General features: G+C 38.8%; 1 protein-coding gene across 1 annotated transcript in view; it reads right to left on the reverse strand.

Moving 5' to 3' along the window:
• The window catches only part of SLC25A31 (solute carrier family 25 member 31), a 30,011-nt gene extending 19,604 nt beyond the window's left edge, over nucleotides 1-10,407 (reverse strand). The window contains exon 1 of the mRNA XM_052654907.1: nucleotides 10,164-10,407. Within this exon, the coding sequence (XP_052510867.1) occupies nucleotides 10,164-10,407 (244 nt within the window). The remainder of the gene's footprint in view (nucleotides 1-10,163) is intronic.
• Between the last annotated feature and the right edge of the window lie 4,514 nt (nucleotides 10,408-14,921).

The following is a 14,921-nucleotide window of genomic DNA, read 5'->3' on the forward strand; positions in this document are numbered from 1 at the left end:
GATTATTGTAAAAATTTTTGAGGCAATATTAACAAAACAATACTAATTTCTAGAAACTGCTTTTTATTCACTTAATCCTCATAATCACCCATGAGGTAGGTAATATTAATCTCTCCATTTTATTTATGAAGAAGTGCATTAAAAACAACCTCTTAGGCATAGAAAAGTTAGTTAAATAACTTGCCCAGTGTCACTTAGGTCAGAAAATTGTACACCTGGAATTTAAACTCAAGCAATCTGGCTCAATAATTCAGTCCCTAAACTACAATACTTTCCTTAATCATGCAAATATTTTCTGTACCTAAGAAAAGTCAACAAGTTTTCTTTAATGGAAGCAAAATAAAAATCTTAAAACATGAGAAGCGCAAGCAAATTATAAAAGGATATTGCTTGCTAGTTACAGCCACACTGAATTCCTGAGGGAGATTGATGAATCCAATTTTCAGAGGTATTTTTAGTGATTTCTAAGTTCTTCACAGTTAACAACATTTAACAACATAGTTAAGCATTTGTATTTTCTGCAGACTTGTGGAAGAGAAACACTGAAAGTAAAATATGACTGTAAATAATACTGAAGAATAAGATTTTATTATCTACACCTGTGTTACAGTAACACACTAACAGATTACTGGCAGAGGATGGTCAATCTTAAAAGTAAAAAAAAGAACATATTGGCTGGAGAATTGCCAATGCAGTCAAATGGGATTTAAGTTAAAAATCATCATTTTTTTAAAAAAACAAACTAATAAACTGAGCTTAAAAAGTGTTGTGTATCAAAAATGTATTGAAATTCTCATTTTATACATGGCTCTTATTTATTAATAGTCATTTTGGAAATGGTTGATTTAGATGGTATTGAGATATTACAGGTTTCAGATTGTGAGTTGTTATATAATTATGATTATGAAAAGTGTGAAAGTGTTCATTTCTCTGTTGTCTCTGACTCTTTGTAATCCCACGGACTGTAGCCTACAAGGTTCCTCTGTCCATGGAATTCTCCAGGCAAGGATACTGGAGTGGGTAACCATTCCCTTCTCCCAGGGATCTTCGGGACTCAGGGATCAAATCTGGGTCTCCCACACTGCAGGTAGATTCTCTACTGTCTGAGCCACCAGGGAAGTCCAATTATGATTATAGTACTGAATTAATATCTATTTCCAAAAGAGTGTCACAAATGAGTAGTACAAAGCTTTTAACTTTGGCTAACGTATTGAATATAAATAGAAAATTCTGATGACAGACATCTGCAACTTAACAGGAGACCATGACAGAGTGCCAGATTTATGACTGAAGTGGTTTGGTATCATTGACAGAATGTATTCCTTTTAGCAAAATTGTATTTGCATGAAACAATCTAGAGGATTCAACAAAACAACTGTCAATATCTCAATGAAATTCTAGAAACAAATAAATCTCTAGAAGAACAACAGGAAAACTGGCAGCTTTTAATAAGTTATGTCTGAAAAAATATTTCTCTCACACACAAAATACTATTGCTTGGCTACTACTAATTCGTAGATTCCCTGAAGCTACAGGTACCAGGTTAAAAACCCTTCCTTTAGCGTTTTTCCACATATCATGCTGCAAAACCTTACTCTTATTCCCTTTTTTCCAACTCACTGATGTACCATGCTTTCAGGAGTACCAATGTCCTTAGGAAGAGTACAAAGAAGAGGAACTTCAAAGTGGAATTCTGAATGCATTTTCTATAGAAATATAATTTTGGGAGGCTAGGTTTCAACATTTTATTAAACTATACTCTAGGTACACTATGTACCATGTAGGTTCTTTAGATAGATTACAAAAATCTACTTTATATGTAAAACAAATTTATCCCAAGTACATTCATTTACTGAGATATGCAGATGACACCACCCTTATGGCAGAAAGTGAAGAGGAACTAAAAAACCTCTTGATGAAAGTGAAAAAGGAGAGTGAAAAAGTTGGCTTAAACCTCAACATTCAGAAAACGAAGATCATGGCATCCGGTCCCATCACTTCATGGGAAATAGATGGGGAAACAGTGGAAACAGTGTCAGACTTTATTTTTTGGGGCTCCAAAATCACTGCAGATGGTGACTGCAGCCATGAAATTAAAAGACACTTATTCCTTGGAAGGGAAGTTATGACCAACCTAGATAGCATATTAAAAAGCAGAGATATTACTTTGCCAACAAAGGTCCATCTAGTCAAGGTATGGTTTTTCCAGTGGTCATGTATGGATGTGAGAGTTGGACTGTGAAGAAAGCTGAGCGCCAAAGAGTTGATGCTTTTGAACTGTGGTGTTGGAAAAGACTCTTGAGAGTCCCTTGGACTGCAAGGAGATCCAACCAGTCCATTCTAAAGGAGATCAGTCCTGGGTGTTCTTTGGAAGAAATGATGCTAAAGCTGAAACTCCAGTACTTTGGCCACCTCATGCAAAGAGTTGACTCACTGGAAAAGACTGATGCTGGGAGGGATTGGGGGCAGGAGAATGGGATGACAAGAGGATGAGATGGCTGGATGGCATCACCAACTCGATGGACGTGAGTTTGAGTGAACTCTGGGAGTTGGTGATGGACAGGGAGGTCTGGCGTGCTGCGATTCATGGGGTCGAAAAGAGTCGGACACGACTGAGCGACTGAACTGGACTGAACTGACATTCATTTACAATTGATGATGAGGAATGAACATTTGTAAATTCAAGAATGTATTCACAATGATTAAACAGTTAAAATTTATTAAGCACTAACCATGCAATAGACACAAGGTTGAATATTTTACAGCATTATCTTTTTTTCCCCTAACTTTTAATTTGATATTAGAGTATAGCTGATTAACAATGTAGTGATAATTTTAGGTAGACAGCAAAGGGAGTCAGCTACACACATTTATGTATCCATTGCTACCCCAAACTCCCCTCCTAACGAGGCTGTCACATAGAGACAGAGTTCCCTGTGCTATAAGGTCCTTGTTGGTTAACCATTTTAAATATAGCAGTGTTTACAAGTCCATCACAAACTCCCTAACTATGCCTTCCCCTTATTCTCTGCCCCTGGCAACTACAAGTTCATTCTCTAAGTCTGTGAATCTGTATCTGTTTTGTCAGTAAGTTCATTTGTATAAATTCTTTTTAGATTCTGCATATAAGGGATATCATATGGTTTTTCTCCTCTGTCTGACCGACTTCACTCATTATGACACGTCTAGGTCCATCAATGATCCTGCAAATAGCATTATTTTCTTTTTAATGGCTGAGTAATATTTCATTGTATATATGTATCACATCTTCCTCCATTCCTCTGCTGATGGACATTTAGGCTGCTTCCATGTCTTGGATGCTGTAAACAGTACTGCAATGAACAGTGGGGTGCATGTGTCCTTTCAGACCATGTTATTTATTCATTTTTTCGTTGCACTGGGTTTTCATTACTGTTTACGCACTTTCTCTAGTTGTGGCGAGTGGGGCTACCCTTCACTGCGGGGCAGGCTTCCCACTGTGGTAGGTTCGCTTGCTGCGGCGCACTGGCTCCTGGCTTCAGCAGTCGTGGCAGGCGGGCTCAGCAGTTGCGGTGCATGGGCTTTGTTGCTCTGCGGCATGTGCAATCTTCCCAAACCAGGGATCAAACTCATGTCCGCTGCAGTGGCAGAGAGATTCCCATCCGCTGACCATCAGGCAAGTCCCAGATCATTCTTTTCTCCAGATATCTGTCCAGGAGTGGGATTTCAGGGCCATATAGTGGCTCTATTTTTAGAGGAAACTCTGGACTATTCTCCACAGCGCTGTACGAATTTACATTCTCACCAAGAGTGTAGGAGTGTTCCCTATTCTCCACACTCTCTCCAGCATTTACTGTTTGTGGTCTGTTTTATTACAGGGATTATCCTGTTTAACCATCAAAACTACCATATGAGGTAGGTAATAAAATTATTGGGCTTCCCTGGTGGCTCAGATGATAAAGAATCCACCTGCAATGCAGGAGACCTGGGTTCGATCCCTGAGTTGGGAAGATCCCTTGAATAGGGAACAGCTACCCTCTCCAGTATTCTGGCATGGAGAATTCCATGGACAGAAGAGCCTAGAGGGCTACTGTCCATGGGGTCACAAAGAGTTGGACATGACTGAGCAACTTTCACTAACATACAATATTATTATAACCAGTACAGAACTAAGGAAATTGAAGTTGAGAGAGGTTAAATTAAAATTGTCCAAGGTTGCAAGATAAAGGAAAGACTGGGATTTAATTCCAGATCTTTCTACATCTATCTGACTACAGATCTAGAACTATTACATCTCTATTGCCTCTAGGTAAAAATCCACTTTGAATAAAAACAGTAGTATATTTTGATCAGAATAAAACAAAGGAAAAGCAAGAGTGAAGCAAATATAGTAGTATTTCACTCTAGTCATGCAGATTAAAGGACAGTTTCCAAATATATAATCACAAAATTGATACAGAAAAACATGAGGATTGTGGTATATTTCTCCTCTAACAGCAGAACATCTAAGGTGTGTTGCCTTTTTTTTTTTTACTTAATTGCTTAGTAAAAATAACCTCTTCAAAATTTAAAGATGATAAAAAAACCTCCTTGGAACTTAATTCTGAGAAAGTAATTAAGAATTAATATAAAACTTATGGGAAAATGGGGGAACGTTACCAGGTCAGTTACTGGTCAACTTGCAAGTCAAGAATGGAAATGCTAGGCATGTTTGGGTATACAGTTGACCTTTGAACAATGTGAGAGTTAGGGGCGCTGATGACCCATGCAGTCAAAAATCCAAGTATAACGTGCAGTCTGCCTTTCTTCTATGTAGCTTCTCCATATCCACGATTCTGCAACCATGAAGTCAACCAACCAGGGATCATGTAGTACTATAGTATTTACTACTGAAAATAAAATCCACACAGTTCAAACCCATGGTGCTCAAGGGTCAAGTGTATGTATATTCTAGACTTGTATACTCCAACATACTTAGACAGTCTGCCTATTAGTTAAAAAAAAATACAACCAATGATTCTCAAATATGTACATACTTAAAAAAGCAAATTATATACCTTTGCCACTACACCACCCTGTTATGTGCTTCTGTAAAACATATCCAAAAGAGAAACTGAAGAATGAGACAAAGATTCTTCATTTACATAATACTGTAAATCAACTATACTCAATAACTATACAAAAAAAGGATTCTTCATTTAAAAACCTTTTATGTGATACCAAGCACATAGCAGGGCCTTCTCTGGTGGCTCATATGGGAAATAATCTGCCTGCAATGCAGGAGACCCAGGTTTGATCCCTGGGTTGGGAAGATCCCCTGGAGAAGGGAATGGCAAACTCACTCTAGTATTCTTGCCTGGAGACACCCATGTACAGAGTTGCCTAGCAGGCTACAGTCCATGGGGTCATAAAGAGTCAGATAGGACTGAGCGACTAACACACACGCACACAGAGCAGACCTGCTACGGTTAGCACTAGGAGTACAGTTCTTGGTCTTATGGAACTTACATTACAAAGACAGACAATGAAGAAATAAATATGTTAGGTGTCCAGAAAAAAAAAAAAGTAATATGCAGATGGAGAAAGAGGAAGGACTATTTAGATAGGGTGGTTAGGTCAAACTTTAAGATATTAGGACACAACTGAGCATTTATTTTACTAGTTAAAACACAGTGCTTTCAAATATCTTGCTAATTATGATGTTTTCATACTATCATCTGCTATTATCTCAAGGCACCCTTAGAATGAGGGTCATCCTTAAAAGTAATGTGAATCTATATTTCAAATAGTCTTGTTGACAATTTCAAATATTCAAATAGTCTTATCTCTATAAATCCATTTAATGGAGCCAACATAAACTATATTTATTACACAATAACTGAGCAAGGGCTCCAATCATCCCTTTTCCCCTGTGTTACCCTTACTCTTTTTTCAGGATGCCTTAGTGTCCTGTGGTATATAACTGACATTTGGCCAATCATAGGTACCAAAGCCAAGGCATTTAATAAACATCAGTAAAGTTTATTTTCCTATTTTATTTACATAAAGCATATACCTAATATTTTCTTTTAATACCCCAAAATATCATCTTCAAGATTTAAAAACCTTACTGCTTTAGCATTCAGAAAAATATGTTTGGAAAAGTTCATATTAAAAATAGCTGATGAACTCATGGCCAGAAATACCTGAAAGAGAGAAGAGTTCTGGTGGGCTCTTAAAAACTGAGACTTATAATATCCTTGAAAATCTATGTTACAATATACTAAATAAAAGTTTATATTAATTAAAATATATTTACTGATGCATAGCTTGCTCGGTGAAAAAGAAGCACTCTCAAGACACTAAAATGTTAACTGTGGTGATGTTAGCGGTTTTTTTTTTAAACTTTTTGTTTCTCCATATTTTCTAATTTTCTATAAGAAACATGCATTATTTGTGTAATGAAGGTTTAAATAGTACTAAGTAATAAAAATACACATATAAAGTTGGAAGGTCATAAAACCAACTAATGAATAAATCTTTAAAAATAGCATTAGTCAGGTTAAACCCAGACACTTTTATTAAAGGGTTCAGGATTGAGAACATGTGTACACCCATGGCGGAATCATGTTGATGTATGGCAAAACCAATACAGTACTGTAAAGTAAAATTAAAAAAAAAAAAGTATCAAAGACACCCAAAGAGATATTTAAAGCTATGTTCAGAACAAGAATGAAGAGATGTCTCCTTGAGGTGTAAAGAAAGAAGTAAGGTAAGAAGACAGTGAGAGAGCACCTAGTCATGCCTTCTGAGTTCACTGTCTCTTATCTTCATTTCATATTGCCTAAAGAAAGGAAAAGTTATCAATAAAACTAGAATATGGAAAACAAGAGACTTCAGAACGCTGAGATGGTGATGTACCTTGATTTTCACAAGAAAATTCCAGAAAACAAAAGCCTCAGAATCTGACTGCCTAGTAACGTTCCAGAATGATCTAGCACAGTGATTCTCAACCCCACCAGGTTCCAGTTTTCCATACATAATAAATAGTTTACAATGCTCCCTTTACTACCTATAAACAGAATTCAAAGACAATGACCTCTTCACTAGCTCAAAAAAAGTCAATATAATGCCTTCTTTGCTACATACAAAGAGGAAATAAAGGCATTTATAACATGTATTTTTAATTAGTAAATTGGTCAGGTGTGATCACATCAGAGACATAATAGAGACATAATAGTAATTAATCTGTTGTGTTTAAGATACACACTGACATTGTGAAAAAAGGACTTAATAAGTGTATCTATACAATCATAATTCAATATTTAAAAATGAAGATGATGTAAGTGGTGATCAAATATGACACACAGAGCTGTTAACATGAGTTTCCACAATGATGAACACCTCTCAGCAAAATTCTGAACAAAACAAAGTACAGTCTTTCCTCTGCTTACACGACAGCTGCATTACTGAAATTAGTGTGTACTAAAATTATGCCCTGGACAGTTTATGTTGATAAGTAAATAATCAAAAACAGGTTTTAGTGCCATAAGAACATCCAGTGGGAGATCTGAGTCATTCCGTTGCAGGATAAGTCTTTGTTGTGCAGGACTGACCATGTACAGGGGCAGCAGGATGTTTAGCAGTCCTGGATTTTGCCTTTCATATCACTGCATTTAAGGATTACTCCCCTCTTTGTGCTAAACAAAAAATTCCTCACAAGTTTCCCAAAATGCCCCTAGATGGCAATATTATCCCTGTTGTGAATTACTTATCTTTTAGCATAGGATATACCATGTGTACTGATAACAAGGCTTTGTATGTGCTAGGAAACATTTTCTTAAAATTCTGCTTAAAGAAAGCTGGAGCCAGAATACTATTCAGAATGGTCTCAATTTACAAGAGCCATATTGAATGTGTGTGTGCGTGTACTCAGTCACTTCAAACATGTCCTATTTTTGCAACCCCAAGGACTGATGTTGAAGCTGAGACTCCAATACTTTGGCCACCTGATGCGAAAAGCTGACTCATTTGAAAGGACCCTGTTGCTGGGAAAGATTGAGGGCAGGAAGAGAAGGGGACGACAGAGGATGAGATGGTTGGATGCCATCACCAACTCAATGGACATGGGTTTGGGTAGGCTCTGGCAGTTGGTGATGGACAGGGGGGCTTGGCATGCTGCAGTTCATGGGGTCGCAAAGAGTTGGACACAACTGAGCGACTGAACTGAACTGAACTGATGGACTGTAGCCCGCCAGGCTCCTCTGTCCATGGGATTTTCCAGGCAAGAATACTGGAGTGTGTCGCCATGCCCTCCTCCAGGGAATCGTCTAGATCCAGGGACCGAACCGAGTCTCCTGCATTGCAGGCAGATTCTTTACCGCTGAGCCACCAGAGAAGCTTCATATTTAACATATTTAGGTTTAAATATTACAAAAAACATTTAAAATACAAAATGACTTAGCACTGGTCAGCACAATCTTTCCAGAATATTTAACTTTACCTGACTAAAGCAGATTAGTAAATAATAAAGAGGCTCCTACTTCTCTGAAAAGAAATGGGAAGCTTGCTCTGATAAAATAAATGGAAGATGTGAACCATTAATTATGAAAGATCTAAATTAAGCTCCCAGACCAGGCACAATAAATCCACAGTATAGATGATGCCTTAAGAGTCTATATCCTCAACCCTAAATACTCTGCTTGCAGGGTCTTAGTTCCCCCACCAGAGATCGAACTTGTGTCCCCCTGAAGTGGAAGCCTGGAGTCCCAACCACTGAACAACCAGGGAATTCCCAGGAATCCTGTTTTTAATAAGAGGAAATGTAACCTGTGTTAGACTTAGGAGTGAAAGAAAGGCCTGCATTTGAGTTGAACCCACTTCACATCTTGTTCAGAATATACAACAAACAAGACTATTTCCCTTCTTAAAATTCATATAGATGTTTCAATTGAATCCAACTATATGGGAGGCTCAGGTGGTAAAGAATCTGCCTGCAATGCAGCAGACCCTGGTTCAATCCCTGGGTCAGGAAGATCCCCTGGAGAATGGAATGGTATTCTTGCCTGGACAATCCCATGGATAGAGGAGCCTGTCGGGCTACAGTCCATGGGGTCACAAAAAGTCGGACATGAATGAGTGACTAACACTACACTATACAGCTGAAAGTTTCTGATCAATTTATCCTCTAGTCACTTAGCTAACTTAGAAGCCAGTCTGCAAGGTGATGGCAATGAATGATTAACAAGGCATTTTCATTATTCCTTAAAATCGTTTCAATATTAATGGGAAAAAGTCCAAAACTCCACAATGAACCAAAATATCAAAATTTTACATAAAAACAGAGCCTAATGCAAAAAAAGAAAACTGATCCTGTCTCTGCTTAGAGTTTTTACATTGCTCACTGTAGGTTTTTCTCATTAATTTTGATTTCTAAAAATACTGCAATAAAATAGTTTGTTTCTAGACTGAGGTTCCCACGAGGCACAGTGGTAAAGAATCCGCCTGCTAATACAGCAGACACCTTCGATCCCTGGTGGGAAGAACCCCTCTAGAATGAAACGGCAACCCACTCCAGTATTCTGGCCTGGAGAATCTCATGGACAGAGGCGCCTGGCAGGGCTACAGTCCATGGAGTAGCAATGAGTTGGACACAACTGAGCACGCACGTACCACTGAGGTTTTTTGGCATCCTCCTAAAACGTGTAGATTGAGTGCCTGTTGCAGTAGTTCCTGAGAACAAACAAGCTCTTTTCACTGAATACGTACTAGAGCGGACCCAGTGCTTCTCTATTTGGTATACTTGTCTCAAACATGTTATTTCAGCAAATATTTCAGAACCTTAAAGCACTTATTAACATACAGCCAAGTGCCTAACGGCATCTCCCCCAATCCTGGGAGGTCAACCATTTCCCTCTTGAGACAGGTAGAGGCGCACCGGGGTGCAACGCCTACTAGGAAGGAGAACTGTAGAGAGAGAGAAGGTGGTGATCCCGCCTGCCCAAGGACTGCTCACGTGTAGGCCTTCTTGACCCTGGGAAAGCAGAGCCTCATAGACTGGTTAAGAAATTATATTATCACAGGCACAGAAATCAACTCATCACCGACACACAAGGTCCTGGTGCCCGCAGCGTCCCCTCCTGGATCATCCACTCCTTTTTCCCGGAAGCTGACCCTGCGCGGAGGGAAGGTTGGAGCATACGCACCTTGCTCACGAGGAATCCGCACCAGGCAGTCCACGATGCCTTTGTACTGCGCCTCGGGGCTGATCTGCTTGGACGACGCCTGGACCTGCAGCAGCAGCTTCACACGCTCGATGGGCGCCACCGTCGTCTTGGACACAGCCGCCGCCACCCCGCCTGCCAGCAGGTCCTTCCCGAAGGATGTGGCGTCAAAAAGCCGCTTTTCCACCTTCTTCTCCTGCTTCTTTTTCGGAGGTTCACGCTGCATGGTGGGACGACTGACGTAAAAACGGGTAGCAGAAGCTCAAAATAAGAGCCGGAGACACGCGAGGACGAAGCCGAAAACTGCTTCAGCGTAGTCCTGGCGGGAAAGCCGCGCTCAGGACGCTGGGAGAGGGTCGCGCCAGGGGCGCGGGGGCGGGGAGCTGCGCAGGTGCCTCCAACCGCCTCCAGCCAGTGGAACCGGTCACGTGACTCCCAACACGTGGCTCTTCAGCGCGGTACTGTCTACGCAAGTAGAGGTGCCTGGCTGCGCTTGCAGCGGCGGACTGGACTGGGAGGCTTTGAGTTCTCATCTGGGAAGGGATCCGGGAGAACCAGGTCTGTAAAAAGAGATTTAGTAGCCCAAACATGACAGAGCAGCAAAATCAACCGTGTGGGACTAACCAAGTTTAGTTTTGGTTCCTAGGGTAACCCTTGCACCTTCTATTAAAAATCGCTTTAAAATCTTCTTTAAATGTAACAGGGGTCCTTTGTCTAGTCACTGTCTCAGTGTCTGGTTTTACCTACTGTACCCCCATAACATAATTCAACACATTTCTCTTTCTCCTGTATTTTATTTAATTTGGTAATTCTATCTGGAGCAGTGGTGCTCAGTCAGACGACTGCACAAATTGGAGGTGTTGGTAGGGGGTGGGGGAAGACACGGGTTTGTGCCCGGGTGTCTGTGTTTGGATTTGAATTCCCCAGGTAATTTTAATGTGCAGAGTTGGGAACGTGTTCTAGAACAGCGGTTCACAAGCTGATTTTAGGATACCTTTTCACTCTTCATGTAGAAGACTGCAAAGAAGCTTCTGTTTTTGTTATATATTGATATTAATCATTTCAGAAATTGTAACAGATAATTATATAAATCTCATTTAAAATAACAGTAAACCTCTACATAAGTAACATTTTTGTATTGAACAATTATTTTGCCAACAAAAAATGTAGTGAGAACAGCCTTGTTTTATATTTTTTTAAGTCTTTTTAAATGTCTGGCTTAATAAAAGCCTGATTTACACAGCTGCTTTTGCATCCCATTTGCTGCAATAGTGCCCAACATATATGTAACTGCTGGAAAACTCCACTGTACACTAATGAGGGAATAAGAGTGAAAGAGGCAAAAAATGTCCTATTATTAATAAAGAAATATATTCTTAAAAAAAAAGAAATATATTCTTAATTCCTCTTTACATCTTTGATGGTTTCTACTAAAGGAAGGAAGCTTCCATTTTATCATCTCTTACTCTGCAGGACTTGCAGTCTTTAAACACATCTGTAAAATGTGAGATAAGTTACTGGCTTTTTTGAACTTTAGTTTGCATTTTTTAATTTATTATCCCAAGTGTGTTGTCACACTTTTAATAGTACTTGTCACTAGTAAAAAACCAAATATTTTGGCCAGAAGCATTCCAGAGCAGGAATTTTGTTACTCTTGGCAATCTCATAAAACTAGTTGGCAAGTCTTACTGGTACCATGTTTGATGCTACCTTCCTTTTCTTAGTGGCTCACTTGACTCAACTGGTTTTTCAGCCTGAGTTTCTTTGTATATTGTATGCTGCTGACATGTTAATCTTTCTAAAGCAATTGCATTTATCATTATTCCTACCTTGAAAAATTGAAAGTTTTCTCACTGCATTGACTTCAAAATCCTTTGTGAAATCCATCACAAATTCAAGAAATGATGGGCATTTTATCTGCAAAAATCTGGAAAATGAAAGACTTCATTCTCTTTTAAGGTAATTTGAAGCTCTTAGGAAGAAATTTAAAGGGGGAATTTCCCGAATCACACCCCAAGCAAGAATCTCTCTTTAAGGTGCCAAAAGAAGTTAAAGAAACCATGTCTGGTCACAGGAAATGTAAGTTATTTTCAGAAGTCAGAAAAGCCTGCTGCTGCTCCCCAGGGCAATTTTCTCTCCCTTCCCTTTTTGCCCCCCTTTCTGCCCTCCCCGGACATGACTCTGCAGTTAACACTGTTTATAGAATGTTCCTTTATGATATCCTCAAGCTTGCTTTTGACATATATTCTTTGTCAGAAGACAGCAAAAGTGAAAGTACTTAGAAGTGTAGCTTTTTTTTTTAACCCTATTAAAGAGCTCTGAATCATCTCTTTTCAATAGATTAAGCTGCAAATGTTTCTTTTAATTTGCTGCTTTGCATTTTATTTACTGATTTACTGAATGAAAAAAGTTCTGGTGATTTATATGTTGATATTAAAAATAGAGAGTCTCAGGGCCTTTGCACTGTTCACTTTTTCCTTAGAAATCAGCTTGGTTAGTTTCCCCACTTACTGCAGATCTGAGGCCATCTAAGCAACCCTTTCCCTGCCCACCCTGTCTCTCACACTTCATACTCCATTTTCTTGCTTCACTTTTTTTCTTTTAGCTTTTGTTTTACTTAAGCAAAACATAAGGTCTACCTCTCCCACTAGAACATAAGCTCCATGAGGGTAGCAGTTTTTGGCTGTTTTGTTCACTGCTGTATCTCTGGCATTCAGAACAGCGCTTGGTACAGAGCAGAAGCTAATAAATGTTTGTTGGATGAATGGACAAAAAGTCAACACAACTGCAAACCTCTGCACCATTTTTATTAAAAACTATCAATATAGTGCAGAACTAGCTTCAGTTATATAGAAGTACAACTCTAAAAAATTAATTTCCACACAGTACAGTATAGTTTTAGTAATATTTATTAATGTATTTTAAAATATTCAAAGTATAAATCCTCGTTTTAAAAGTGTTTAGTGCTGAATAATTTTTCTTAGCTTTCCAACATTTTGTACAGTAGAGGGTATGATTTAGATGACTCTATTGTTTTCAACCAATGGATATTTAATAATAAGTAGCGGTAGTAGTAGTAGCAGCTGCTAACACTTTTATAGCACATAATGTGTGCCAGGCACTATTTAGAGGGAAATCACACGGACAACAATAATTATTCACAATGTTATTTTCAAGAATGTTCAAAGTGTACAAACCTAGTAAATTGGTTTCATAGCTCTTCCCGTTCGTATCAGAAATATAAAAAAGTAGGGACTGCAATTTACTAACTTGCCAGTATGCATCATCATTGAGGTTTCTTGGCACAAAAAGAGAAATTCCCTTTTCTAACATGACAAAACAAAGAGACTTTAAAAAAAGAGAAATGGAGAATGGGGGTTGAAATCTAAAATGTAATTTTGTGAGGAGACAGGACTAAAAAATATATGATGGTGGTAAGACAGCACTTGCTTTTTTTTTTTTTTTTTTAAATTCTGGATATATAGTCTTGCATTACAGCCTTTGGTGAAAAAGAACGTTTGCAGGATGCTAACTATACCTGCAAAAGCATTCTATGTCCCTCTTTATTTAATAAAGTTGCAGACAGGCACTTATTGTCCAGTGAGTCACACCTACTCTCAGGTGTGAATCTGAACATATATGGAAAAATGAGCAGCGAAATTTATAGTACTTACCACATTTATTTTGATATCTATTTAGAGATAAAAGCCAAGATGTTTGGTTTTCTTTTCTTAAAAAGTGTCTCTGCAACATGCACATTACAGAGCAGATCTGCAATACTTCAAATGAGTTGGCTTTATATAAGATCAGTAGTCTATCTTTTTATTTCAGTTATTAAATAGTGGTCTTATGATTCTTTGAGACCAGGAAAGCAGTTCAACAGATCAAAATTTCACTAAGTGAAACAAAAAGTTCCTAATGGTAAAGTCCCAAGTTCAGTCTGTTTGAAAATCTGAGGTGATCAATGGCTGCATTTATTAATAATTCTCCATATTAAAAACAGCTTCATGGTTTTGAGGGAACATTAACAAGAAATTTAAGACATTTACTAAATACTCTTAAATAATACTTTGATACTTATATATGTGCACAAGCAGTCCTAACACAGTTGTAAACAGTCTATTATTTGACCAAAATTATAATCTGAAGGGGAGGATATTGCAAGCCATTTTCTACCAAAGTTTCTTGCTCTGTTTTGAATGCCAAAATTAAGGTCCAGAAGTCACCAATAGGACAAGTATAGTGGTTTGCATCTTCAACACGTGGGTGAAAATCTCTTAAACTCATGAAGTGAAGTGAAGTCGTGTCCGACTCTTTGCGACCCCACAGACTGTAGCCTACCAGGCTTCTCAGTCCATGGGATTTTCCAGGCAAGAGTACTGGAGTGGGGTGCCATTTCTTTCTCCAGGGGACCTTCCCAACCCAGGGATCGAACCCGGGTCTCCCGCATTGGAGGCAGACGCTTTACCCACTGAGCAACCAGGGAAGCCCAGACAGAGGGATAATAGTGTTTCTTTTAAGACCAGATATTTTAAATGGTGCATCCACTACGTTTTTCAGTTAATTCTGTTTAAGCTGGAGGTCTCATGCTTGAGGTAGGGGAAAGGCAGAGACTGGCTTTCGATGTGCTGGTGTAATTTGCCTTCCAAAAGTAAATCCTGAAGAAGAGAGAACCCAGTGCTATAAAGTCATGAGGGCATCTGAGAATTCAGGAGAATCCAACGGGTAAATGTCAATTAA

The sequence above is a fragment of the Budorcas taxicolor genome, chromosome 17, assembly GCF_023091745.1.
Source record: "Budorcas taxicolor isolate Tak-1 chromosome 17, Takin1.1, whole genome shotgun sequence".
Lineage (NCBI taxonomy): Eukaryota > Metazoa > Chordata > Mammalia > Artiodactyla > Bovidae > Budorcas > Budorcas taxicolor.